The sequence below is a fragment of the Clytia hemisphaerica genome, unplaced genomic scaffold (assembly GCF_902728285.1).
Source record: "Clytia hemisphaerica strain Z4C2 unplaced genomic scaffold, Clytia hemisphaerica genome assembly, whole genome shotgun sequence".
Classification (NCBI taxonomy): Eukaryota; Metazoa; Cnidaria; class Hydrozoa; order Leptothecata; family Clytiidae; genus Clytia; species Clytia hemisphaerica.
The window spans coordinates 686862-713516 of record NW_027103728.1 but is presented as its reverse complement, the minus strand read 5'-3'; the positions used below and the strand labels follow the sequence as shown (position 1 = coordinate 713516).

The 26655-nt window shown below is 36.8% G+C and overlaps 1 protein-coding gene across 1 annotated transcript in view; it reads left to right on the top strand.

The window, feature by feature from the left end:
- The window catches only part of LOC136804936 (titin-like), a 67832-nt gene that overhangs the window by 14710 nt on the left and 26467 nt on the right, over positions 1 to 26655 (top strand). The window contains 25 exon segments of the mRNA XM_067061468.1: positions 2129 to 2274; positions 2604 to 2763; positions 3501 to 3651; positions 4121 to 4342; positions 4711 to 4998; positions 5406 to 5598; positions 7557 to 7713; positions 8203 to 8655; positions 8956 to 9053; positions 9357 to 9423; positions 9630 to 9716; positions 10084 to 10218; positions 10647 to 10947; positions 11230 to 11418; positions 11948 to 12229; positions 12601 to 12670; positions 12938 to 14600; positions 15162 to 16271; positions 16523 to 17149; positions 17341 to 22266; positions 22269 to 23287; positions 23479 to 23510; positions 24536 to 24688; positions 25056 to 25286; positions 26395 to 26467. Coding sequence (XP_066917569.1) covers positions 2129 to 2274; positions 2604 to 2763; positions 3501 to 3651; positions 4121 to 4342; positions 4711 to 4998; positions 5406 to 5598; positions 7557 to 7713; positions 8203 to 8655; positions 8956 to 9053; positions 9357 to 9423; positions 9630 to 9716; positions 10084 to 10218; positions 10647 to 10947; positions 11230 to 11418; positions 11948 to 12229; positions 12601 to 12670; positions 12938 to 14600; positions 15162 to 16271; positions 16523 to 17149; positions 17341 to 22266; positions 22269 to 23287; positions 23479 to 23510; positions 24536 to 24688; positions 25056 to 25286; positions 26395 to 26467 — 12833 coding nt within the window.

The window sequence follows — 26655 nt, the reverse complement described above, 5'->3', positions numbered from 1 at the left end:
AACATTTTTGAAGCATCCGTATGTTCTTAATTTTTTGAATCTTAAGCCTAGAAATATTCTTTACATGTTCTTATTTTCCGCATTTTGTGAGTGCTTTTGTCTATTTTCCTAAGAAATCGGGTGTTTTAGAGTCCCCAAAGCCTTAAAATGTTCGTTCCTATATAGTTTGTTCTTTCAAAAAAACGTGTAGCGTATCAGTTTTATACTGTTTGAAGAGTTTGAATTACAATTTTTTATTGTAATGTTGTTTTTAATATTCATTCAGTTATTTAGTAGCGATAGATAGTAATACAAATGATTTTGGTCACGAAAGAATTCGAGCATTTCTTGTTAACCAGGACCTATAAATTTTGTCATTCGTCGATTCTAAGTGGTTTATAATATGAATTTTTATCGGCGATCCAAAAAATATCTGCAATCTGATTGGTTAAAAAGAGTACAATATATCTTGTATTTTACATGTAAAAATATAAATTGACGAAAAGATGTTGTTGCATTGTAGCGGTAGCAGCAATCTAACGTCACTTTGCTACAAAAGTGCCCTGCGCTTTTTTCCAACACAAAAAGTGCATTTTTTGGGTCACCGATAAACCAGTTATCAGACATTTGCTCGTACAATATGGAAATATTTTACTCGTTCCGTATTTTCCGTATATTTACATATATTGTACGGAAAAATCTCGGAACTCGTAAAATATTTCTCATATTGTACTCGCAACTGTCCGATAACTATTACATATTGCTGGAAATTCATGCTGTTTTAATGATTTTATGTACTGCCAGTATATAAACTAGGACTAAATCTATGTAAGGGTTTCTGTTTAGTTTTCCCCTTGTCTATTTTTGGCATAATCTTTGGATTCGAGCAATGCTTGATGTATCTATGAGTACTTCTCTAGAGCTAAATTGATTTTGATTTATCTTGGATTCTCTTGAAACTGTCTTTGCTTATTCTTAGATTACTCGGCTGTCACAAAACATATTCTTCAAGCGAGAAAGATTAGTTTATCAACCTATAGAAACCTGAACTTGAATTAGTTTCTCAATTAAGTTTCTCAATTAATCTCAATATTTTTCTTCAGTCGTCTCAAAGCGTTCATACCTGTTTATCCTAGTCGATCTACTTATCATAGTAGGGTTGTCCTTTTAAACCATAATAAAATTAGTAAAAACTTGAATTAAGGCTTAAAGTATTTTATCAGCTGATGCAAAACACAGCATGATTCCTCTCAGAGTTATGATGAATGACTTCAAAACTTATGATGTGGATCAATATTGTTCTATATGCTTAATGTTTGTTTTTGCACAGTCATTTTTATGTATCTACATTGGAGGTATCTCAACGATCAACGAAATACATACTTTATTTGATGCAATAATTTTGAGACTTGATAGCCATGTGGTGTGTCCAATATCTAAGATTTTTCTGTTATGATGTTTCTTTGGGAAAGTTCGAAGTCTTATCTCAATGAGCTGAACCCAACTGGTTCCTTATAATCAAATCAGCTATCTGATTTTTCTTAACTTCTTAAGGCTTTAAAACCTCTAGTTTGTTTCAAATATCTATTCTTAAGCAATGCTGACAAACAGTACAGTTTTTGTTTGACCTCTTGTTATCTGCACTTATTCACAGTATTTGATAGAAGCAGCAGAAAATAATGTTTGATTATCGTGCAGTACAGACTTTATTTTGTCAGAATACTATTGTTACACTAAGTTTATGCTTTTTATATATTAACTTGAAAGATGTTAAGTTATTACTGGAGGCAAAACTATTTAAAGCTAAGTTTGAGAATTGTCAGGAGTAAAACTTTTTGAAAAAAGTATCAGGATGGATAAGGGTGACGTCAGCTGTTATACACTGTTTGTGATGTGGAAAAATTTCTTCAACGCTTATAAGCAATGTCAGGAGACGAGTTCTTTTGTTCAAAAATCATGCGCCTGTCTATCAGCCCCGGTAGAAGTTTTTCACACTGCGGGATAAAAGTTTCTATCGAAATCCCGATAGGGATAAACTATAAAAATCCAGTGAGATGGTTTGGGAGTACAGTTTTTTTCATTGTAATGATGCCGGGTCTGTGACACAAGGGTATATTATCAAAATCCGCAATTTTGATTGTTTTCTTAGGTGGAGACCTGGTTAAAAGATAGCAATCAGTTTGTGAAGACAACACGAGCTGGTGCACGAAGATGTACTACTGAAAAAGAAATTCGTGAACTCATCGATCTTGTGGATAATTTCAAAGCATCAGGAGCTGAAATACAAGAGAACAGGTCTGTCCACTTTCCATTTCATTCTCCAGTTTTCTTTGCAAAGTATCAGCAAAGAGACGCTAGGAAAGTAAGAATGCTAGACAAAACCTGGCAAAAGGTCATTATTCATTTTAGGCAATAACAACTATATCCTAGATAGCTCTATTTTAGATAGCCAACTTTCTGGCCACTTTAATTCACTATTAGAATAGGCAGGGGGACGTCTAAACGAGAGCTTATGTATCGTTCGACTTTTAGTACACTCAAGAATATCTTTTCAACGAAGAAGATATTAGTACAGACAAAAGTAATACTCTATCAAAGCATCAATAATTCTTTTTTGTAAAAAGATTGCGAACTCTTCTGGAGATGTCTTCGCTACTCAGCAAAGAAGATGCCAAAACAAGGGCTGCTTACCTGAGACAGAGCCAAGATAAAGTCAACCAACGGTTAGAGAAATTACGCACGGACATGGAATCGCAAATACAACGGATTCACAGTGATTTGAATGTAAGACTACAGTTGATTCAATTTCTTTCTGTCTCTGTTATTATTGTATTTGTTTGCACTTTGTGTGATCCTACAAAACCCTAGATGAGAGGACTCTCCAATCACTCTAATAGATCTTGAAAAAACATAATAGTCAAGCCAATTGAGCGTTTAAAAGTTTCATTAACTTCCATCGCCAACTTGTTGACTTGTTGTTTGTTTATGTTAAGTTACTTGTCATGTTTTTAATGAAATATAAACAATTTATTAATGCAAGATAGAATCACTTAAGGTGGTAGGATAATCGTTGTGGGAATAGACCTGTCTAAGATATTATTGATAGAATTTTTCTAATAGCCTTAAATCCTTAAGAAAGCACATCAAAATCATGCAAAACATTTTCGCAGAAAAGGAGTTTCTTTTAGTAAGTTTTGACCACTTTTCTTGAACGATAATTTTCAAAACACGCTCATTTTGTACGAACCAATAAATTCTTCTTGATTTGTTGTTAGATTTTTTAAGCCAAGTTTTGTCCTTACCAAAAAATGCTGAAAAATTCTAAAAAACACATTTTTTTATAATTTGAAAAAAATACAATGCACTTACGAGCATACTACAAACAAGGTACTAAGTGATATCGCCAGGGGTGCTAGACTATGAAAACATTAATAGAAAATGAACAAGGAAAGTCATCACAAAAGGGAAAATATATTTTGTAAATTCTGAAAATTCATATTTTTTGACGTTTTCTCCGACAGGTTCCATTACTTTGGGACAACGATGACGATGTTGATGATTTTGTGATGCCAGAACGTCGTGTGGTTCTCTCCAATGCTGCAGAATCTCCTTTGCTCTCAGATTATTCCATACATGGTGAAGAGACAATGAAATGGAAGGATGATTTGTCAGGTATGTTTATATACCTTGGTTACTATGGAAGTCGCTTTTCTTAGAGACATACTAGCGAGTTTATGTATTTACTCTTTTGAGGACGGCGGGAACAACCCGCAGCTCTGAACTAAAGTGCTCATTTACCGTTATCTTTAATCAATCAGGATCTAGGCAAATCAAAATTAATCCGTCTCCGTTGCTGAAAAATGCACATAAGCTCGCTCGTGTAAGGGATCGGGTTCGGGGGTACCTGATACTAGTGTAGGTAGTATAGGCTCAGAATAGATAACATGAGTAAAAGAAACAGACTCACCATAAATTTTCAACCAGTCAAGTTTCGTTTTCTTGATAAACGTGCCCTTTTTGTTCGGGTTGTTTGTGTAATAATACCCTTAACCTTTCCTTACCATACTCTACGTTTATCATTCGTTTTCTTTATGAATTAGAAGTTCTTTTCTCTACCAGTGAAAATTGTTTTCTTTTTAAGCTGAAGGTGGAAGTGGGAAACCGAAGCTACTGGTGACAGTATCCAGCAACAATCAAGTTCCTGCTGATATGCAGAAGAGGATTTCACCTATCGTTAAAACAGAGATTGACGAATTCTCAAAGAAAGATGTGGCGAAAGTGACTGTTGGCCAACCAGCCACTTTCACTTTCGGTTTAGGAAAGGGTAATGCAATTGGGCCAGGAAAGAAGATATCCGTTTCAGGTACTTACTAGATTCAAAACTCCCAGGATGTTTCTTATGGAGCCATACCACAAATCATAATTTGATTCTGTTCTGTTTATTTTTTCATGGAATAGTGGTTTTATGGTCGTACACCATAACATCAATGGGGGCGCAGAACGACTTCGAAAGAACAGCCCCCTAAGAAATGATGTTAAAATGGTAAACTGCTGTTAAAACAAGCAAGCAACCGGATTCAATTTTAGCGTAAATTTAGCCGATTCTATAATAAAATTATTCTTGTTTTCTAGCTCAATAGCTTGATCAAATCGCCAAATATTACTGAATACACTATATTTCTACTCCAATATCATTAAATACAATCTAACATTCTGATTTTACATTTTCAGGATCTTCTGGTGAAGTTGCTATCTCTGGTGGAGCAGTTACTCAATCAGGAGAAGATGGAACTTCATTCCTTGGCCCACAAATCATGAAAGAAATATCCGTCAAAACAGATTACGACATTGAGACATCACCTCCGTCTCCGTCACCTGATGACAGTGGTTTGATGTATACTATGAAAAAGACCCTGGTTACTACCACTAAGGAAGTCACCACCAATATTCGACAGGAGATTAAAACACAATTAGAAGTTGTACATGTCGATAATGAGACTGAATTACCCAGAAGAATTGGTATGTGAACTTTGAGAATAATTTTAGAGTCTTCTGCATCAAGTTGACCTGCCTGGTTATTTGATACATACAACCTATTTAAGACTTCTGTTAGATGCTCTGCTTCTCCTCGGATAGGAAATATACATTGTCGTGCTCATTATTCGCTCATAACTCGCCCTGCAATCGATTATTCAAATAATCCATTTTTAATTGCTACATAGTTTGTGAAGTAGTAAGGTACCAAACCTTACTGCATTTCCTGAACTTCCAATCTTTCAGTCCTAAAATCAACTATTCCAAGGATTACTGTTAATTTTACCTTGTGTCATCGTCAAAATGCTTATTTTTAAGTAAAGATTTTAAAGCTTACTCTTCATTTTAAATATGGCAATGGCAACATTCATTTAGTGTTTTTTTCTTTCAAGGTATGTCTACGCGAGAGTCTGATCGAGTTGGTGTGTCTGTCACAACTGTCAGTGGACTTGCATCGTCACCAGAAGATGCCATGAATGATGGTCGATACAGCTCTGGTGATGTTGCTGACAATTTGAAAAGAGAGCTACAAGGCACCAATGAAAATATTGTTAAGGGAGTTGAAGGATCCTTATTCGCTGAACGGTAAGAATGCTTTTTTTCACACCTTAAGGGCGGTTCAAATGCATCCAACATTGGATCCAACATCATTGTTGCATAAAATGTTGCGTTCATTTGCGGAAGTCATAAAATTGTAAATTTTTAAGAAAACTGCTGGATATCATGTTGGATGAAAGTTTGATTTAAGTCAAACTTTTCATCCAACATCTTTTATGAGATTGACTTAACTTTTATGTTGGTTTCAATGATGGATGCATTTGCATAATCATGGGGATGAAAATGTTTGACGTTTTTGCGCAAATGACTTTGCATACAACTTTTCGAATTTTTCCACGTGACTTTCATCCAACATTCCGTCCAACAAAGAATTTGAAATGTTGGATCAAATGTTGGATGCATTTGCGCCGGCCTTTACATTCCTCGCCTCTTCTTCAATCAGGAAACTTCACGGACTAGATAAAGGTAAACCGTGAAGTGTTTGAATCTCTGATTGAAACTAGATTTCCCTTTCCTATGAATGTCACATATTGGTGTAAGTTAACCACTAAACTAAATTTCTTAAACCAATCTTTTTTATATTAGAAGAGTCTTGATTAATGTAAAGGTATGCCTTCCCGGGGGAAAGGAATTGCCACAAGTTTGGAGTTTGGCTACCCAATTTCAATCTTTGATAACCTTTTCTCGGATAAAGTGATTACGGAGGTTGCTTAACGTTAAACGTAACTTAAGCTCATAACTCTTTAATCACAAATATCAGGAAGGGTAGAGCATGTCTTTTGATAGCCGATTCTTTCCAAATAGGGCTATCCTTTTTTCCTATACTTGTCCAAGAAAAACAAATGAAGCCGGCGCCTTTACTTGATTGTTATAAAAACATCGCGCATTAGTAGCAAACATTTCGTGTGTTTTACTATTTTAGTAGTTTAGAACAGAATTTCCCCTTTTGGCATTAGGGTCAAGTTACATGCCTTTTGTTTTGTCCAGTGTTATTTTTTTACTAAGAAAAATTTCGGATGATTTTTTATAAGAATAGAATAAGAATAAAATTTATTATAATCCCCAATAATTCACGAGCTTGTTGTTTCCCTAGACTTTTACTTTCTTGAAGATAAGAGTCTAAAGACAAAATGTTTTGTCTTTTTTGAAACGTTTCCAAGAACCTTTTGATGGTCTTTATCAACCCTTCCAAAAAGTTTTTAAGAACCTTACTTACATCATGTTAATAAATTTCATGGTTCCTTTTACAAACAAGAACATTCTTGTATCAATTTTAATAATATTTCAAGTGGGTTTGTAGTGGATGTAATATGCTTGACAAGCGATTGACCAATTGAGTTTTGTGTGTATTTATGTCAAATGTTTGTGTTGTGATTAAATTTTATATCGTGAGAATTTTAGTAAACAAGAAAGGCCCTTCTCGAGTAGATTATGGTATTATAATAAAGGGGTATTGAGGCAAGAGAAATGGACTATCAAAAGTAGGTTTTTATATTATTTTTGTACTGTTTCTGTCAAGTTGAAAAATAGAGATTTATAGTTTTTTTTTGGTGGAAGAGTTGATTTTTGTGCTGGTGGTGTGGTCAAGGATTATGGTCACTCGTTATACTTTTTTTATGGATTTACATTTAGTTGATTGAGAATTGTGCTATAATGAATTTTTAACTTTGTTTTATTTTCATAGCATACATGTTAGCGTAGAAGAATATAGCGTTGATATCATTTAATTTATATTTTCTTGTTAATTTTCTAGGGATATTGTATATGATATAAGTTTTGACTGTTTGGTGTGACATTGAGTTAAATTTGAATATTTTTACCGATACCACATGAACTCTAAATGGTATTTTTTTGTAAGAATCAATAAAGTAGACTTTACTTATTTTTTCTATGTGTTTTCTTTATTTTTCGGACATTAATTCCTCTTTAAATTATTCCATTATCAACATGACTGATCATTATCTTCACTATCCTCGCATTGACAGGGGCGACTTGTTAGATGATTCTTATGTTTCGCCACAACAAAGAGGTGGAGGCAACATCAAGACAATCCAAACTGGAGGTGCAGGATCCACAACGAACAAACAGAAATTCGAGGTGTCTGCCAGAGATTCAAATAACAAGAATCTCAAAGTTCGACATGTGAGTATTTGAATTCATTTGACGTAATGTTTTATATGGAAATGTCCCGGTTTTAGCCAGTAGTGGCAAATTTAAACTAGAGAAAAGTTGTAAAAAATTTGCCACTACCGGCAAAAACTGGGGTTTTTTCCGAATTACCATGGAGTTTGAATCTTAAAAGGGAACTAATCATTTCATTCAAAGTAAAGTAAAGGAAAATGATGAGACGCAGGATGTCCGAGAAAGAGAGGGTCAACCGTAATTCTGGCACAAGATCTCTAATGGGAAGATATTCTTTTTACTCAATTATTCAGCAAATACAATTTGATGAAATTTTATACAAAGCCACTGTCATTGTACTATATTGAAAACTATCTTTACATACCTATGGCTAGTTGTAGAGTTTGTCAGTTTAAGCCGGCCTGTGCTATAAAATATGTACATAATCCTTCTCCGTCTGTGAATGAGATTTCCACAAGTTCTTTAAAGCTGTAACATTGTTCTTCACAGATTTCAAAGTCCAACACAATTATGGCGTCACTACCAATTAAATCAGACCAGCGTCCAGTTTCCATGCTAGAGCTCACTTTGAATCTCAATGATATTGACTTCGAATCTGAAGACTTGGCATCAAGTAAACGAAACAGCAGAGCTATCTTAGAAGAAGAAGAGATAATTCCGCAATCTACTGATTCCCGGAACGTCGAATCAATGCCGGAAGAGCCTTCTGAAAACGAAAGTGAAAGTACAAGCAGAGCACCTGTTAAAGTGATCTTATCCATGGCCAGCCAGCCTAAAGAAAAACAACAGGAACTTGAAGCGAAACTTAATGAAAGTGACTACACAGAAAGTTTGGCCAAGGACATTTTGAAAGAATCAGTGCAAGAATTAGATCCCTTGGTCTTTGTCAATAAGATCAATGAAGAATGCATGGCATATATTACAATACTGCATACAATCAAGGTATGTGATGTGAATTCCAGCCAAAGTCTTTTTTTTATGACTGGTATTACTACTCTCATTGGTTGCTATCAGTTGATTACTATGGAATTCTACATTCTCAAAGTAATCTCCTTTTGTTCACTTTCTGATGAAGCAAATCACTTTAAGTTTGACTTTCACTATCCTAGACATAGCAGGAATGCTTTATCAAAAATAGTCATAAACACGTTGAAAGTAAATATCTCAAAAAGGAAATCCAAAGAAAACGGATCTAAAGGGAAGGAACAAGGAATGATACCTTTTTTTGTTATTACATTTCAGAATTACATGGACAAAATTACAGTTGCACCGTTGAAGTTACAGAAGAATAAAGATATCATATTCCGAAATATCAAAGATATCACACATTTTCAAAAAACGTATGTCTATCATACTTTAAAAACAAGTTAAGAAATTCCTTTAATATGTTATCCTCGGCCGGGTCATACCAAAGACTTTATACTATAAATAGTACTTGATACCTCTCTGCTTGGTGCTCAGTATTTAAAAGAGAAGGATCAGGAGTAAAGGGAGAAAAAGTGGCGCCCTCCCCTCTACCTTCGGGGAAGATAGCTGCCGAAAGGATCGCCTCCCACTGCGGTCAAAGACTTACTTAATATGTAATACTGGGAGAATCTCGCTACATTTCATTTACTTATTACAACTATCTTTTCTATTTTCAGAGTATTGAATATCAATTTTGAAAAATGCAAAAGTTCAGAAGATGTCGCTGACTGTATCATAAATAATGTGAGAAATCCATTCATCCTTTCTGCTCCATATTTTATATATTATAAGTTGGTGGAAGCCTAGACCAAAAAGATGTAGTGCTTAAAATCCCTAAAAAGTTGCGTCTAAATTGAGCTTTAAAATGTCGTAGATTGTTCATCCTAAAAGTAATAACCCAAAACGACCAGTTCTCAGATTTACTAAAATTCTTTCATCTTTTTTTGTAGGCTGAGAAGTTGACCAAGCTGTATCATATTTACATCTCGAAAGCTTCGGAGCTTGACAAAAGCTTAACCAATACATCATATTTTGCTGTAAGTATTTGAACATCGAAAACGGATTCTATTTTTAGTGCAAATAAGACAGGAATTTCACCTAATGCATCTCTTAGTCTAACCTCTTTCTTTCCTTGCCTTTCTATGTCAACAAAATACACGTTATGTGTTTTATGTTAACCTAGCTGGTGTATATTTGCTGGGTTTTATTTTACAGAGGCGGTTAGTTTTTGATTTGTCTATATCTTGACTGATTAAGGGCATTGGTCAAAACGATGACTGTTCAAAATTGTTTACCTAGTCACTCAATCACTTGTTAGGCTAAATACATAAACTTGCTTATTACTGGGTTATGAACAGGTATGCGATTAAATTATGATCAATCCATTCTCTCTCACCTTTTAAGGATTACAATGACCATAAGACCAATTTGGAAGTTCATTTGAATGCACCACAGCAATACATCATCAATCTCATCACACTGATGCAAGAATGTATTTTACAGACTGCAATGTTACACAAAGATACCACAAAATTACAGGTATGCACTTGTAGAAATTCTTTTGTTTGAGTTTTGATGAACGCATTTCTTAAAACGAAAAATGAAATTTTAGCATGTCTACATGTGACTTTAGAGACTCATACAGTGACTCCTTATAAACCATTTTTCAAAATTGTTTACAACCACTATTTTAAGACTATTTTAAGTAGGGATAGCTCAATCAGTTGAGTATTCACCTAGCGACTTTGATTTAAATTGATGACTAAATAAACTGTCCACCGTTTTAGTGGTTTTCTAAAGGTTTTTCATTATGCTAAGTACGATTTTGTCGCAGCATTTTTTAACAAAATAAAGAACAAACTTTTCTTCGTACGAGCACTAATTTTTAGAATTGTTTTGTTAATTTTGCTTTGTCAGTATAAGATGCTGAATGAATGAATAAATCTTCACTTATACATTTCTTTTAGATCGCGATACAACTTTTGCAAAACATTAAAGATCAACAAAATCGTGATCCCAAAGAAATCATCCTGCAGCTAAAAGCAAACAACAAAAATGTTCAAGAATCTACCATCTTGCCTCAAAATAACACGATCACCATGGAGATCCCTGACAGCTCATTGGATGAATATGACATCATCAGTTCTGATATGTCATCAGCCTCGATAAATATGAATGGACATGGTGCTATTCAGTTGGAAATCAAAATTCCACAAGTCCCTGATTTTGAGATTTTGAAAGATCAACCAAGATACGTCATTTCAAAAGGTAAATTTAAGACTATGGTTCTTCATTAATTCTAATAGGGAGGTAGATTTTCTGGTCTGTAAAGTTTCGCTTTAAATCTTATCAGTAAAGGCAATTCGAGCAAGTAGTAGGTAGCTTACACACTTTAGAATTGCTTGTAACATTCTTAACCTTTCGAGCATCTTCCTATTTTTTTACTAGGGAAGAGAACCCCCCCCCCCCAAGATGCTCGAAGGATTAAAAAATCCAGCTGCTTTGTTTTTTACGTCGATTTTTGATCATCCCTTGTTTTCTTTATTACAGGCTATACTGCCAAACGAAAAGACGAAGTCCATTTACCACTTGGTACTGAAGTCACCGTTGTTCAAAAACAAGATGATCGTAGTTACGTGGTCGCATTTACTAAACAAAATACAGAACTGGATCGTGGATGGTTACCAACTTACTGTTTGACCTTGAAAACAGAAGCTGTTGAAATCACATCAAAAGAAGGTTGGTTGGTGTTGAAAACTCTTTTTTTTCCTGAAAAAAAAAACCGTATACCCCCTGTTGAGGAGGTCCACTTCCGTGTCAAAAATAACTGGAATTCCATGGGGATAGCTTTTTAAATCCTACTGAAATTCAGAATTTCAGTTGGGTTTAAACCTGAAATTACCTGGAATTCCAGGGGGTTTCAGCATTTCCAGCCACAATCCCTCTGACCTCATAAACAGGGGGTACACGGTTTTTTTTCTGGAAAAGCCCAATCTAAGCAAAGTTAAAACCCTTCTATCACCCAATTGCTTTAATGCAAATTATTGAAGAAGGGTTTTATAACTTAGGATTATGATTTGGGTTAAATATGTTGGAGCTAGTAGATTGTCATTCTTTGCTACGGCAATGGTGTGTTGTCCTTTTCGAGGACTTTTTTTTATTTATGAAGAACACAACTATTCTTTGATGAGTTTAAACATAACGCTTTGATCATTATCCTAGTTATGTCTGTTATATTGAACTGTGTCTTCTTTTCAAAAATTCCCAGCCAGGGCACCAGTCTTCACTTCTCAACTCATCTCCACATCAATCGTTGAGGGTAACCCGGCTGAATTGAGTGTCCACGTGGTGGGTGTTCCCAAACCAGAAGTCACGTGGTACTTGGACGGACTTCCTGTCCGAAATGACATCAGTCATCAAGTGGTCTGGGACGGAGACCAAGTGTCGTTGAAAATCATACCAGCTGTTATTGACGATGAAGGAATATATACTGTGAAAGCTGTCAACGCCCTGGGATCGGCTACTTGTCAAGCTGAATTCATTGTTGAATGTAAGTACCCCCTGTAAAAAGGCCATCTCATTTGATTATATTCATTGGCTAAGCAAAATGGAATTTTATGTGATTATATTGATAAAAAAACTAGGTTCTCGAAATTTTTTGGAATCAAAATTCTGTATATATTGAACCAAATTTCTATGCTTTACCCTTGTTTGTTTTTCTGGAATAAAGAAAAGGTTTGCGCGGCAAGATATTCAAGATATGTAACGATCCCTCGAAGTTATGCGCCTATTAATACGCAATGCACTACTAATCGGCTGATGAAGTGAAACCATTCTGTGTTGCATATACTAAATATACCACTTTTGCATTTATACTTCTTCTTCTTCTTCATTTCTTATTCTTCTTCTTCTATTTAACAGCTGACGTTTCGTCGATGAGCGGTTTAAGTGATATCGAATGGGAAGAAAGCAAACCAAGAGACTCTACCACGTAAGAAACCTTTTTCACTTTATTATCATTCTAAATGAGAAGAGAACGGTTTGTTTTCAAAATTCTTGATAGATGACACGATGACAATGCTGTGAACGAGTTTTACGCATTGCTCCTTTTAATCTTTTAATCAAAGAACGATGAAGTGAATAAATATAACATGTACTTTTCCGATAAGTTTCTTGTCCTACACAACCCAACGTACGAAGAGCAATTTCCCCGTGGATCCTCTTCCATAGTCAGTCACTGTATTATTTTTTATTCCAGGGCCAGGAAATTCTTAGTCGGTGACAACATCACGTTCCGAGCCTCTCTTGACTCTGGTAGTACACCGCCAAACTCTCCACCATCTTTCATCCAGAAGCTCAAAAGCAAAACGGTGACATTAAACACTAATGTATCATTCGAAATTCAAGCCGAAGGAGAGCCAGAGCCGACAGTCATGTTCTTCCTCAATAACTACAAGCTTGAGAATAGTAAACATGTATCGATTACCAAACAACGCACAGTACATACTATCACTTTCAACAGAATCGCTCAAGCTGATTTGGGTACTTTGAAGTGTGTTTTAACTAACTTAGCAGGCAAAGATGAATGTTCGTGCACCATATCGAGATCTGTATCCCAAACAGAGGACTTGAATAATAACCAAAATGTACCAACGTTGATTGCCAAGTCCAATAACTTGCAAGTGATCAGAGATACTGATGCAGAATTCGTGGTCGAATACAGTGGAGCACCAGAGCCAGAGATCAGTTGGTTCAAAGATCAGATTCACATGACAGCTGATTATGGAGCTGAAATACGTCGAGAATCTGGTAAATGCATCATGATCTTGAAAGAAGTCACTGGAGACGATGAAGGAGTGTACACGTGTGTTGCCAAGAACTCTTATGGTGAAGTCTCGTGCACTTTCACTTTAAATGTCCTGACAATTGCACCAAACGAAGGACCAAGACCTATTTCTTTGGTAATTACAGATGAAGGGCCACCTGTCATTTTGGAGAAATTCGTCGACAAACAAAGTTACGAAGGAGACACGGCCAGATTCCAAGTGAAAGCTAAGGGTGTTCCAAAACCAACTGTCTCTTGGTTTTTTAATGACCAACAGATCACATCATCAAAAGGAAACTTCCAGCTCTCCCAAGATGGATCGAACTACATCCTCACTATCCGTGTTTGTGAAAAGGAATTTGCTGGTCACTATAAATTTGTTGCTGAGAATCCACACGGGAAAGTTGTTGCTGAAGATGATGTTGTTATCCATGAGAGTATCTTCCCACCCAAGTTCATACACCAACCGAGTCAATTAACGATAAGTGCTAACGATACATGCACTATCTCATCTGTCATTCGTGGAAAGCCAAAACCAAGCGTGGAATGGTACAAAGATAATCGATGTCTTGACGAAAGAAGTGGATTTCAATTTGTCAATAGTAATGACACATATTCCCTGGTCATTCAAAGATTTGTTGAGAAACATGCTGGTGTGTACAAATGCTCTGCTTTTAACAGTGCTGGTGAAAGCTCAAGTTTGACCACGATTGATTTGTTGAAAGAAAAATGTCAGCCACAATTCACAGAACCGGCTGTGGACACTGAGATCAATGTTGGTGAAACTGCGAAATTAGAGGTAACTCTCCAATCACATCCAGCTCCTAAGATCACATGGTACAAAGATGGCGAACAGCTTCCAGAGAACCACAAATACGATTTCCAACGTAATAACCAGACATCAACTTATGTCATTTACATCAAAAACACATCTTTTGAGGACAGTGGTATTTACAAATGTGTGGCTGAGAATGCTCTTGGTAAAGAATCTTGTGAATGTTACTTGAATGTCACAAGAGCGTTAGAAAGACCTCATTTCATCAAGGGGTTGTCCGATTTTAGCGTTCTGGAGCACGACAAAGGAGTTGAACTGCAGGTTGGTTTAGTTTTTCTATTTAATGTGTTATTTTTTGCCTACAAGAAGACCTGATTAAATATTAAGTGCTCGTCAAAAACTTTCTTACATTTTTTTTCTCTATAAAATCGCGTTATCTGCAATCGGCGCCGAAATATTTGGCACAAAAAGGGAATTCCCTCAAAACTTTAAAACCGCAAGTGATTATTAAGTGCTTTAAAGTACGGTTAAAAAGTAGAGTTTTAACTCTTGAGTTTTAACACGAGACTTAAGACTTGGGATCAAACCTGAGGATCCCAGGATCTAAAAGCTCAAAGATGTTCCAATATGGCTGAGAACATAGCCCAGAAGCCACTTAACCCCTCCCAAATCGAAATATTCAATGAAAGAAAGTGGAAGTACTGAAATTGCAATTCTCGCCCGAGCTTTAAATTCTGAAAAACGTTAAAATACCCAAATATATTTCGGCACTGATTGTAGTTCCCATATTTTATACGTTAAATGTCTGGTTAAAAACGTTTGATCAGTTTGTCAGTTTCTGTATTAAATAAATTAAACTATTGTATTAAACTATTCTTTTAGGTTGAAGTTGGTGGCAATCCTAAACCTGACGTCCTCTTTTACAAAGATGGCGCCATTTTGGAATCCAGCTCCCGACGAAAGCTCATCCGAGAAGATCAACAACATACTTTACACTGGAAATACGTTCTTCCTGATGACACCGGTGAATACAGTGTCGTGGCTACCAACAGTTCTGGAGAGGATGTGACTTCCTGTATAATGACTGTTGCTAGCGAGGGAAAAGCTCCTGAAATCCTACAGCACGAGACTAGCCTGACTGCAACTGAGTTTCAACCAGTTACTATCAAGATCAAGTCTACCGGTGTTCCAACACCAGAGATTAGTTGGACTAAAGGGAAGCAATCGATTGAAGAGAATGACAATGTGTCCATTTCGAACGATGTTGGTGCATCAGCTTTGACAATCGAATCTACATCACCAGAAGATGCTGGCGATTATCAAGCGATCGCCCAAAATAGTTACGGAAAAGCGATGGCAACAATCCGGTTAAGTGTCAGTGAAGTGAAGAAGGAATTTAGACCGGAATTTTCCTCTAAATTGAACGATGTGCAGATAGGGTATGGACAAGATGCTGAAATCGAGGTTGGCATTGCTGGATATCCAGAGCCATTGGTCCAATGGAAAAGAGACGGGCAGCTGTTGGAAGAATCTGATTTGATCCAACAGTCTTTCCAGAATGGTGTTTGCAGATTGATACTCAAGAATTGTCAGAAAGACTCTGGTGGTTGCATCGAATGCATTGCTTCAAACAAACTTGGTGAAATCGTTTCCCAATGCTTCTTGGTGGTGCAGAAAAATGCAAACAAAGACATCAAGAGGACTGCTTCAGAGAAATCTAAAGCACCAAAGTTCTTACAACCATTACGAGATCTTCATATTCACCAATCAGATGCGATTGTCCTGGAAACAATTGTTGGTGGTACGCCATTCCCAGATGTTCGCTGGTATAAACAAGACAAATTGTTGCATCCTAGCAAGCGTATGAAGATTGGAGCCAACAGCAAAGATGGGAAGAGCTTTTTGAGGATTGTGAACGCTGGTAAAGATGATGCTGGTGAATATGAGATAGTTGCCAAGAATAAACATGGTGAAACGAGCATGTCTTGTGAGGTATGTATCAACAAATATTTGCTAAATTTAGGTTTACTTTTTTGAGTCAGCAAATTTTTTTCTTTTTAAAAATTTTGTTAAACTATTCTTTTCAGTTTGCAAATTTTCAGCAAAGTTATCAGCTATCAGACGTAAATTATTAATCGTTTTCAAGATTTTGACATTAATTTTCTACGTCCAAACTAGTTACGTTCTAACAGCTAAAGGGATCAATGTAATTCAATTTATCCTATTATGCTTTTACGTTTTAGGTGCACGTCAAAGATTCTATCAAGGTTTCCAGAGAGAATTCAAGAAAGGAGTCTAAGAAACCATTGAAACCCTCCATTGTTGAGAAACCTGAAGAACCACACGTTAATGAAGGTGATGAGATCAAATTCTCATTCACCGTCAATGCTTATCCACAACCTACAGTGGAGATTCTTAAAAATGGTAAACCGTTTAAACAGCCATCTCATATCACCACACAATTCACCGAGAACACGTTCACCTTCTTCACCAACTGTTGCAAAGTAACCGATGAAGCAATGTATGAATTCATTATTGCCAACCAGCACGGTAAAGAAACATTCAAATTAGAAATTCTAGTCGACGAGACTGGAGAATTGGAGGTCGTTGCCAAGACTATTGGATCTGATTCTCGAAGACAATCGAAAGAAGAATCGATGAGAATGTCGAGGCAAATGTCTTCATCAGATGATGATGAATCTGGCAGGTTGTCCAGAGCTAGAATCTCACCAAAACCGCCATCAAAACGTGGTAAGAAACCAAAGAAATTCATGCAGAAAGATTCCGAAAGTGAAGATTCGGATACAACGGATGGTGTATTGGATCGTAAATCAGTATCTGAAGATGTTCTCCAAGCTGTAGATGAACAGGTACCAACCAGCCTTTTCTTTTTTCCATTACTGAACATTCTAGTTTTTATTCAATGTTATTGCCATGATGTCCAGAGTCTGTAAAAGCTTCTCTTTTTTTACTGAGCCGAAATTTTTCACAACTCTGGCTTAAAGAAAAATGCTAATGGGTTAACTTTTATAAATTTATAATTTTTTTTTATTTTTCCTAGGTTGTCCAAGCTAGCAGTGTACCGTCTGTCGAAGAAGCACCATTCTCTAGTGAATTTGAACCTTTGTTCATTGAAGAACCACAGAATCAAAAAGTCATGGAAGGTCGCCAATTGAAATTAACAGCTAAAGTTACTGGCTCGCCAGAGCCTTCAGTCAAATGGTTTAAAGAAGGAAAACAATTGGAAGAAGGAAATGGCTTGACCATGGATGTCAGAGATGGTTTGGCGACTTTGAAAATCAATAAATGCAAGGAAGCAGATGCTGGAGAATACGTCTGCTGGATAGAGAACGACATCAATAAAGTTATGGTGCCAGCCATGGTTGAAATTTTAATGATGCCATCAAAACCAGAATTCAAAAAGAAATTAGAGGATTTGATAATTACTGAAGGACAGGATGCAGTATTTGAGATCCAGTTGTCTGGGATGCCTTATCCTGATCTACAATGGTTCCAAGATAACAGATTGTTGAGCCACTCAGATCGTATCACCATCAGAGCTGATAAAGAAACCAAGACTCATACTTTGACCATCAATAACTGCACTTTACGTGAAGGGCGAAATTTCAAATGTATCGCCAGGAATTCACTAGGGAATTCTACTTCCATGGCTAGTTTGAAAGTTCAAGAAACTATTTTAGCACCACAGTTCACAACACCTTTGCAAGATTGCGATTTCATGCAAACTGAGGAGATCAAGCTCAAAGTTGCGTTCACTGGAAAACCGAAGCCTCTGGTTGAATGGTCTGTTAATGACCAAACGATTAAGTCTTCGCCGAAGATGAAAATCAAGAATGACCGTGAAAGCAGTCAGCTAACAATTCCAAACTGCAAGGACGAGCATAGTGGAAAATATAAAGCTGTTTGTTCTAATACGGCTGGTGAAGTGATCACAGAATGTCAAGTCAGTGTTACTGAGGAGCTTCGTAAGCCAGAGATTACCAGCACTCCGAAAAGTGTTAAATGTGTTGAAGGTAAGAATGCGACATTCAAAGTCGGATTTAGTGGTAAACCTCAACCAGAAGTGAAATGGTCACATAAAGGAGTTGAATTGACATCATCGGATAATATCGAAATCAAGAAAGACAATAACAAAACATCATTGGTGATCAAGAACTGTACGCTTGACCAAGCTGGTAATTACAGCTGTGAGTTGACCAGTAAAGCTGGCACTATTCAATGTAACATGGATCTCAATGTTGAAGAAGGGCAATCAAAACCTACCATCATTGAAAAATTCAAGGAGGTGTCGGTCAAAGAGAAAGGTTCAATGGAATTGACAGTCACTTTCAGAGGAAAGCCGAAGCCTACCATCACTTGGTCTAAGAACGAGATCAAGTTAAAACAAGATGCCAGATTCTCAATGACCGAAGAGCCAGGAAAAGCAACATTGCGTTTGATAGATGCGGTGAAAACAGATACTGGTACTTATAAAGTCACGTTAAAGAATTCACAAGGTGATGCACAATGTAAAGCTAAAATCACCGTTGTAGAGGATGTTGTTTTACCAGAGTTTACAGCAGAATTGTCAGACGTTCAACCTGTGGAAGGTGAAGCTTTGGTACTGTCTGTCAAAGCTGATGGATTGCCAGAACCAACTTTCACTTGGACCAAGAATGGTACACCGATCACATCTAAAGGACAACTGAAGATCAATGCTGGCGAGTTGAAGATCGAAAAAGTATCTGCCAACGATAATGGTTTGTATGAATGTACTGCCACCAACAAAGTCGGACAAACCAAGACCTCATGCAATGTCGCCATTGGAAAAACACCGAAAGCGCCCACTGTCTCTTACAGACCTGACCAAGACGAAATTGCAATCTTCCAAAACGAAAACTTTGTCGAAAGTTTCAAAATTGATGCTGCTCCGAAACCCGATTTTGATGTTACCCGAAACGGGGAACCTGTTTCCGAAAATATTCAAGTCAGCTTCAATGAGGAAACTGGTGAAGGATTATTTGAGATTCCGAACGTTACATTTGACGATGCTGGAACTTACAACATCAAAGCTTCTAACGAACACGGATCTGTCGATTTCTCATTCAACGTGAACATCAATGGCCCTGATGATTTGATGTTCACCCAAAAGTTGACGGATTTGACGATCATGGAAGATGGGAACGCCATCTTGGAAGTGATGTTCAAAGGACACGTGGAAGATGTTGATTGGTACAAAGATAATGAATATATTGACGAATCAGATAAGTTTGAGATTATTGATGAAGAAGATCGATGCACGTGTGTTGTCCATAATTGCACTGTGGCAGATGCTGGTCATTATCGATGTGAGATTCTAAACGAGAATAATTCGGAATCATGTTTAGCTGTGGTGACAGTGAAAGAAGGTGTACAAATGCCAGCATTTTTGGAGAAATTGAAGGATGAGAGTGTTGAGGAAGGCAAGTCACTGATGATGGAGGTTTTGTCTGAAGGGAAACCAACACCAGCTGTGAAATGGTTGAAAAACAATGTGCAAATGGTCAACGGTACCAACGTTAAGATTGAATCTGATGGTCGTGCTCACTCACTGCAGATACTCAATGTTTCCCAAAGAGATGCCGGTTCTTATTTGTGTCGCTTGTCAAACTCGGTTGGTGTTGTTGAATGCAAAGCCAAAGTTGAAGTGACCGAATCCTCAGACGCACCAGTGATCACCAAACCTTTGGAACCAGAACTGATTTGTGATAATGGATCTGACGTCACCCTCATGGTAACATTTGAAGGTGTCAAATCTAAAGCCTCTTTCTTTAAAGATGGCAAAGAAATCAAACCCGATAAACGAATTTCAATACTACCTCTTGGTAAGAATGCATCTCAATTGACCATCCAGCATCTAACGGAACCAGATCAAGGTGAATACGTTGCAAAGGTGACCAACCAAAATGGAACAGTGGAGAGCATTACCAAAATCTACGTCAAAGCAAAACCAACGAAACCGCAAGTTACCTCTCCACCACCTGCTGATGTCAACTTATTATGTGACGATACATTATGTTTGGAGTTGGCAATCGTTGCAAATCCAGAACCAACCATTCAATGGTACAAAGATGACAAATCAATTGACAGCAATGATAAATACGTCTTCGAAAATGACCTCAAGAATGGAAATGTGAAACTCTTAGCTAATGAAGTAGATGAGAGTTTAGCAGGTGTTTATAAACTTTTACTTACCAACGAACTTGGCGAGACAACGTTTGAATCTGAAGTTAACATCAACAAGAAACCAGAAAAACCATCCTTCATTGGAGCAAGTCTCGAGGATCTCACGTTAGATGAGCACACAGCGTTGATTCTCAAAGCATCTGCATCTGGTCTGCCACAACCTGTATTCGAATGGTTCAAAGACGACAATCTATTGCAAGAAAATGTTGAAAGTTCTGTCAACAATGAAGGCCATATTGAATCAAAGATTGAAATTCAAGATGTGTTGTTGAAACATGCTGGCAAATATGTTTGCGTTGCTAAAAATGACGTTGGAGAATGTCAACAAACGGCTCATGTTGTCATAAACGAAGTAATCTATCCACCGAAGTTTGAATACGAGTTAAAAGATTGCTTGGGTTATGAGGGTGATGAAATTGTACTTGCAACAGTATGCAGTGGATCACTTCCTCAAACGCAAAAATGGAGTCGTAACGGTAAAGCTATACATAACACGTCATCAACCAGAGTTCATCGACCAGATAATATGGACCATAAGTTCATGTTGAAGATACCAAAAGCTAAACAATCAGATTCTGGTAAATATGAACTGGAAGTATCCAACAGTGCTGGCAAATGTGTAACTTCGTGTAAGCTAGACATCCAAGACGCTCCAACGATGCCACATTTTACCACTAAATTAAAAGATCAGAATAATGTGAGTGAGGGAAAGAACGTGGAGATATCAATCAAAGTCTCTGGTCGACCACAATTCATTTGGTATTTGAATGACCAGGAACTCAACCATAATGGAGAAAACATCTTGATTGTATCCAAAGATGATGGTAGATCAACACTGACTTTGAAATCAGTGTCCATTGAACAAAGTGGTATTCTGCGTGTTGACGCATTCAACCCTGTCGGGAAAGTAACCTCACAATGTAACTTGAAGATTGTCGAATCAACACAACTACCTGAATTCACGAAACAACTGTCTGAAGTCAACACTGAGGAAGGTGACGATATCATCCTTAGTGTGTGTGTCCAGGGAAAACCAAATCCTGAAGTGACTTGGACTAAATCTCGTAAACCAGTAGTTGAGGGCGACAATATTCAAATGATGGAGGAAGAAGGTGGAAATCGTAAATTGATTATCAAGAAAGCGACTGTTCAAGACAGTGGACGATACAAGATCACAGCTACCAACAAAGTCGGTGATCGATTCTCATCATGTAATGTGACTGTCAAAGAAAAAGTAGAACCTCCAATCTTCACATCAGAGTTACCAAAGAAAGTGATTGTTGCTGAAGGTGGGTTATTGGCTTTACAAGTCGAGTATGCCGGCTCACCGAAGCCGAGAATCAAATGGAAGTGCAATGGTAGAAACTTAAAATTTGACAAACGGTTCCAGATCATTGATGTCAACGAAAACTGCTCGCGCTTGGAGAAGTTGGATTTTACCAAAGAAGATGCTGGATTGTTTATCTGCTCTTTGACCAACGACTCTGGTGAAATCAACTACGAATGTTCCGTAGATGTCCTAGGTGATTCTATTGAGCCAACATTCAACAAGACCTTACAAGACAATCTAAAAGTCAACGAAGGGGAAAATATCGTCTTGGAAGTCTACGTGGCAGGTGTTCCAGAACCGAGTGTTAATTTCTATAAGGATGACATGGTACTTCAAAACATTGATGGATTTATATCGAACAGAACGGTGATAATTGGAAGGTTACTGTTGAAGATGTACAGCCAGAAGATAGTGGACGATATGTATGTAAAGTATCCAATACAGCCGGAGAAAAAGTCTGCGAATGCAGTGTGATTGTGTCTGGTGGAGAAGGAGGTCTACCAGAAGATGCTATCTTGAAACCAATTGGTGGCTCCACATCAAAGACTTGTAAACGAGGTGGTGATGTCACATTCGAGGTGCAGTTACCTAAAGAGAATACACCATTCGTGGAATGGGCTATTAGAGAGACGCTTATAGACCCTAGTAATAAGTATGAGATTGTTGATGGTGAAGACGGTTATATTGCCTTGACTATTCACGATGTTGGGTCTGGCGACGAAGGTGACTATTCGTGTATTGCTGATCTGAAAGATGAAGATGATGAAGAAGAATTGATCTTCAATTTGAAATTATCTCCAGTCGAGGAAAGTGTCATTCAACCAGAGAAAGAAGGTCAGCAACAAAGCTTCCCTGTCGAAGATGTTATCACCGTTGATGAAGAACCAGGACTTGAAAGTGCTCCTGTAAAAGAAGATTTGATAACGGCAAAGAAAGAAGGAGAAGTGAAATCCAGTCCAAAATCACCACCACCAGTTGCCAAGAAAAAGCCAGTGCCGCCACCAGCTACAGCTAAAAAGCCAAAGAAACCTGTCAAAGCGCCATCTATTGAAGGACCTAGATTCACTATGCAACCCAAAGACAAAGATGTTGCATCAGGCTCTGAAGCACGTTTCACATGTAACGTATCAGGAAATCCAGAACCTGAAATACAATGGTTCTTTGAGGATGTTCCTTTGGTCGATTCAGCTAAACACTTGCTTACAATGACTGGTGGTTCTTCAACGCTGGTCATTACAGATGCTTGCCAAGATGATATTGGTGAATATAAAGTCATTGCGAAGAACAAACAAGGGGAAAAAGAAACAGTCTTTCATTTGAGTGTCGATGGAGAGAAAACTAGACCTCAAGTGATAGATGAACCATCTACTGGTGAACCAGAATCAACATCAGAAGCATCACTGAGAGATTCTACTGATGGGGTTTCTTCAAAGGGACCAGTAAACGTTTCAATGTAAGTTCTAATCTTTCATTTTCCTTTTTGTTTTAAGGCTTTTTCAGTGTCGCAACTCCAAGTAAAAGATACTAATATAAAAGGTACTTTGCGGCATTATACATAGAAAGTATGATTATTTATGACCTGTTAAACGGCGAAAGACGTTTTCAGCTCTCTTTTTTATTCGTTTTCTTCTTCTTTATTTTAAGTGAGTTTCAAGGCGAGGACGCTTCCGATAAAGGTAAGTTGAACAAATTTTTTTTTTGTCTTTTTCACGTCGTTAATTTTGATGTTGTACTAGGTCAAGTATTTTTAAGTAAGACCTAATATCAGACTTACATCCTTTAATCCTTTCTCAGTCGAGTCTAGATTTATTTTATACCATAAGTAAACGAAAATTGCTACATGTTTTGAAATTTGTAACAATAGTATTGTAAAGTTTATCTTCTGTCTGCATGTACTATTACTGGAGAATTTGTTTGATGGATTGATTCCTGTTAAACATTGCTTGCCCTAGCAACTAAAAGTATGATAAACTTAAAGTCATGAAAAACGTCAAAGATGAAGCGCCGTTGCAATCCTTTTAACGGAGACAGCCTGATTTCCGCTCTCCGTCACATAGCTTCAGTTTCCTCCATGGAATACAAGGCCCATTGAACAGTTAGATAGTGTAACATCATATTCATATAAGTGCATGTTTTCTATTTGTGTTTTGACGATATCCTAAAGTAAATAAGTCGTGGTTCGTGGTTTCCAAGCCGCATTGTGTTACACTTCCCAATTCATTTTCTTTAACCAAGCTTTCGTCGATAACGATTCATGTAAAACCTTTAAAGGGTATCTAGATGTAAATGTTAAATTTGTCTAAACTTGAATTTTTCTTATGCTATGCGATTCATATGTACGTATTTTTAGTCGTATGTTTGTATATATTTGTTTTTGGTGGGATTTTTTTTCTTTCAACTTCCCATCCATACTTGGTACCTTTTTCCAAATTTGATTGACGTGATTAGATAAATATTTCAAAAAGTGAAATCTTAGAAACTTTTATACTCAACTATAAACAGTCCTTTTCTATCCAAGATACGAAGATGTAGATACATCTTAGATTCCACATCAATTAGTAAGTTTTTGACACCTTAGAAATCTTTATAAACTAGCAAAACCTTTGTATAAAATGTCAGATTGACAATTTCATGTACCGGTATTCCAAAGGATTGAAAAAAGCTATCCCCGCTAAATACTTTTCATTGCCTTTCTTTCCAGTGCCTACCGATGGAGTTTTCAACAAAGAAGGAAGATCACCACTTAAAAAGAGGGAGAAGACTTCACCAGTAGAAGTCTCATTACTGGTGGATACAAAGCCAGATGCTCAGCCTTCCGTTCAAACGCCATTGGAGAGTACCACCATCGTCGAAGGTTAGTTACTTTGTTTTTAGACATTCATATTTCGAATGTCTTCATATTAACTCGAACAAGTTTTCAGGTCAGTTAGCAATGCCTAATTAACCATATTCTCCATATCTAGAAATTTCCATAGTTCGAAAAAAAATGCTTTTCCCTATGCGTGTCTGAGTTATGGAGACTATAATAATAGTTGATAGAATGGTGAAAATTTTAAAAAGCTATTAGAGCTAATGCAACTAGAAATGCTATTTTTTTGTTTATCTTTAGTTTGACTGCGATACCTTAGCGTGTCGTTGATAAAACTAAATTAAGAACCCTCGCACATTCATAGCTTTCTTAAACTTTAATTTTCATGAATTTACTCTCTCCCTTTCTAAAGGCGATAATGTCGTTTTGAAAGCTCAATTCACTGGATCTTCACCAATGACATACTCCTGGTTGAAAGATGATTCAGAATTGTTGGAATCAGATCGTATTAAACTATCCTCAAATGGTTCTTGGTCAATCCTGGAGATTTTGGATGCGAACATTGATGACGAAGCAGAGTATGTATGTATTGCAACCAACGGTGATGGTGAATGCGAATCTGCAGCTGAACTGCTGGTAGATGGTAAGTGTTGTATGGTAGATATATCAATAAGGGAGTTTCCAATCTCGTCCGTCTTCGGTGAATGATCTCCAAAAGTGCTTTATAGTGTTGTTTCTTGCTGCTGCCAGAAGAATTAATGGAAATTTCATGTGTTTTTTTCCTAAATTTTTGGTTATTTTTCAGTTATTTTTAACGTATGGTCTACTATCTTCGCAATTGAAAGTTTTACATTATAAAATAGTAACATTTTCCTCCTCATAGTTTTAATATTGCTCTATGTAATTTGTTTTGATAATACTGGGCCCAAATAGACATTTGAAATTCTTGATAAGGCCTAAATAGATCAAAGATAGAGAAGTCAATGGCCCATCAATCATTTTCAAATGTAATGATAGTTAAGATCAATACTCTCAGAATACCCAACCTAAGAGAGAACTGTAGGCTTAAGGGTCAAGTCTACCTTTCGGAAAAATAACAATAATTAATCTTTCTTAATCTTTTAATCCTTTTCCTTTTGAAAAACCTAACCAATGTCTCATTGTATACAATATTTTCAACTCAAATTACTACTAAAGTTTGTCAAGTTTGAATATATATTACCGTATATATCAAATGACTTTTTTTATGATTAGCCTCGCTTAAAGGATTGACGACTTAAAGATTTAAGTTTGAGGACAAGCTCTCCTTAGATAGAAGTGGTTATGCTTGTGAGAAGTTTTTCTATCCGTCAGGGGCATAATCATTCTGAGACTTTATATATTGAATTAACAGAAACTTGCTTCATCCAGTCTCAAAAGATTCCCTTCTTTGCTTAAATGATGTACACTTTCCATCCTAACTACAGGACCAAAAATAAAATTCAACCTTGCAAACCCCAAAACAAAAAGACCCTTCAGTGATTGCCTTTCCATTATTAAACTTAAATATTTGGATGGGTCACAGACAAGAAACAACTAAAAATTATTTATTGATAAATTTTCTCTCTACTCTATGGTAGCATCAGAAAGACCAAAAAATAAAAGCAAATCAAGAAGCAATCCCCTCAGTATGGCCGACGTTATAAGTTTGTTTGTTTCACCACAGTTTAAAATATAATTTCATCATATTTCTGTTCTTTCCCCTTCATCAGAACGTGAGAATCCTGTTCAGGAAGAGTTGGACCAAATGAATGCTACTGAAGAAGATGTACCAGGAAAAACACCGTACGTATCGATGGTTTATGGAATTTTTTTGTCTATAGGTAGAACATTCGGCGTGTAAGGTCGTAGGTGCATACCCTGTCCGGGTATGCACTTGATTATAAAACGACCATACATGCGGCCCAAAATTAGGCCTTTGGAATCGGACCCTTACAGCGCAGAGAAAATTTGAGCAAACTTGAGCGAAAAAT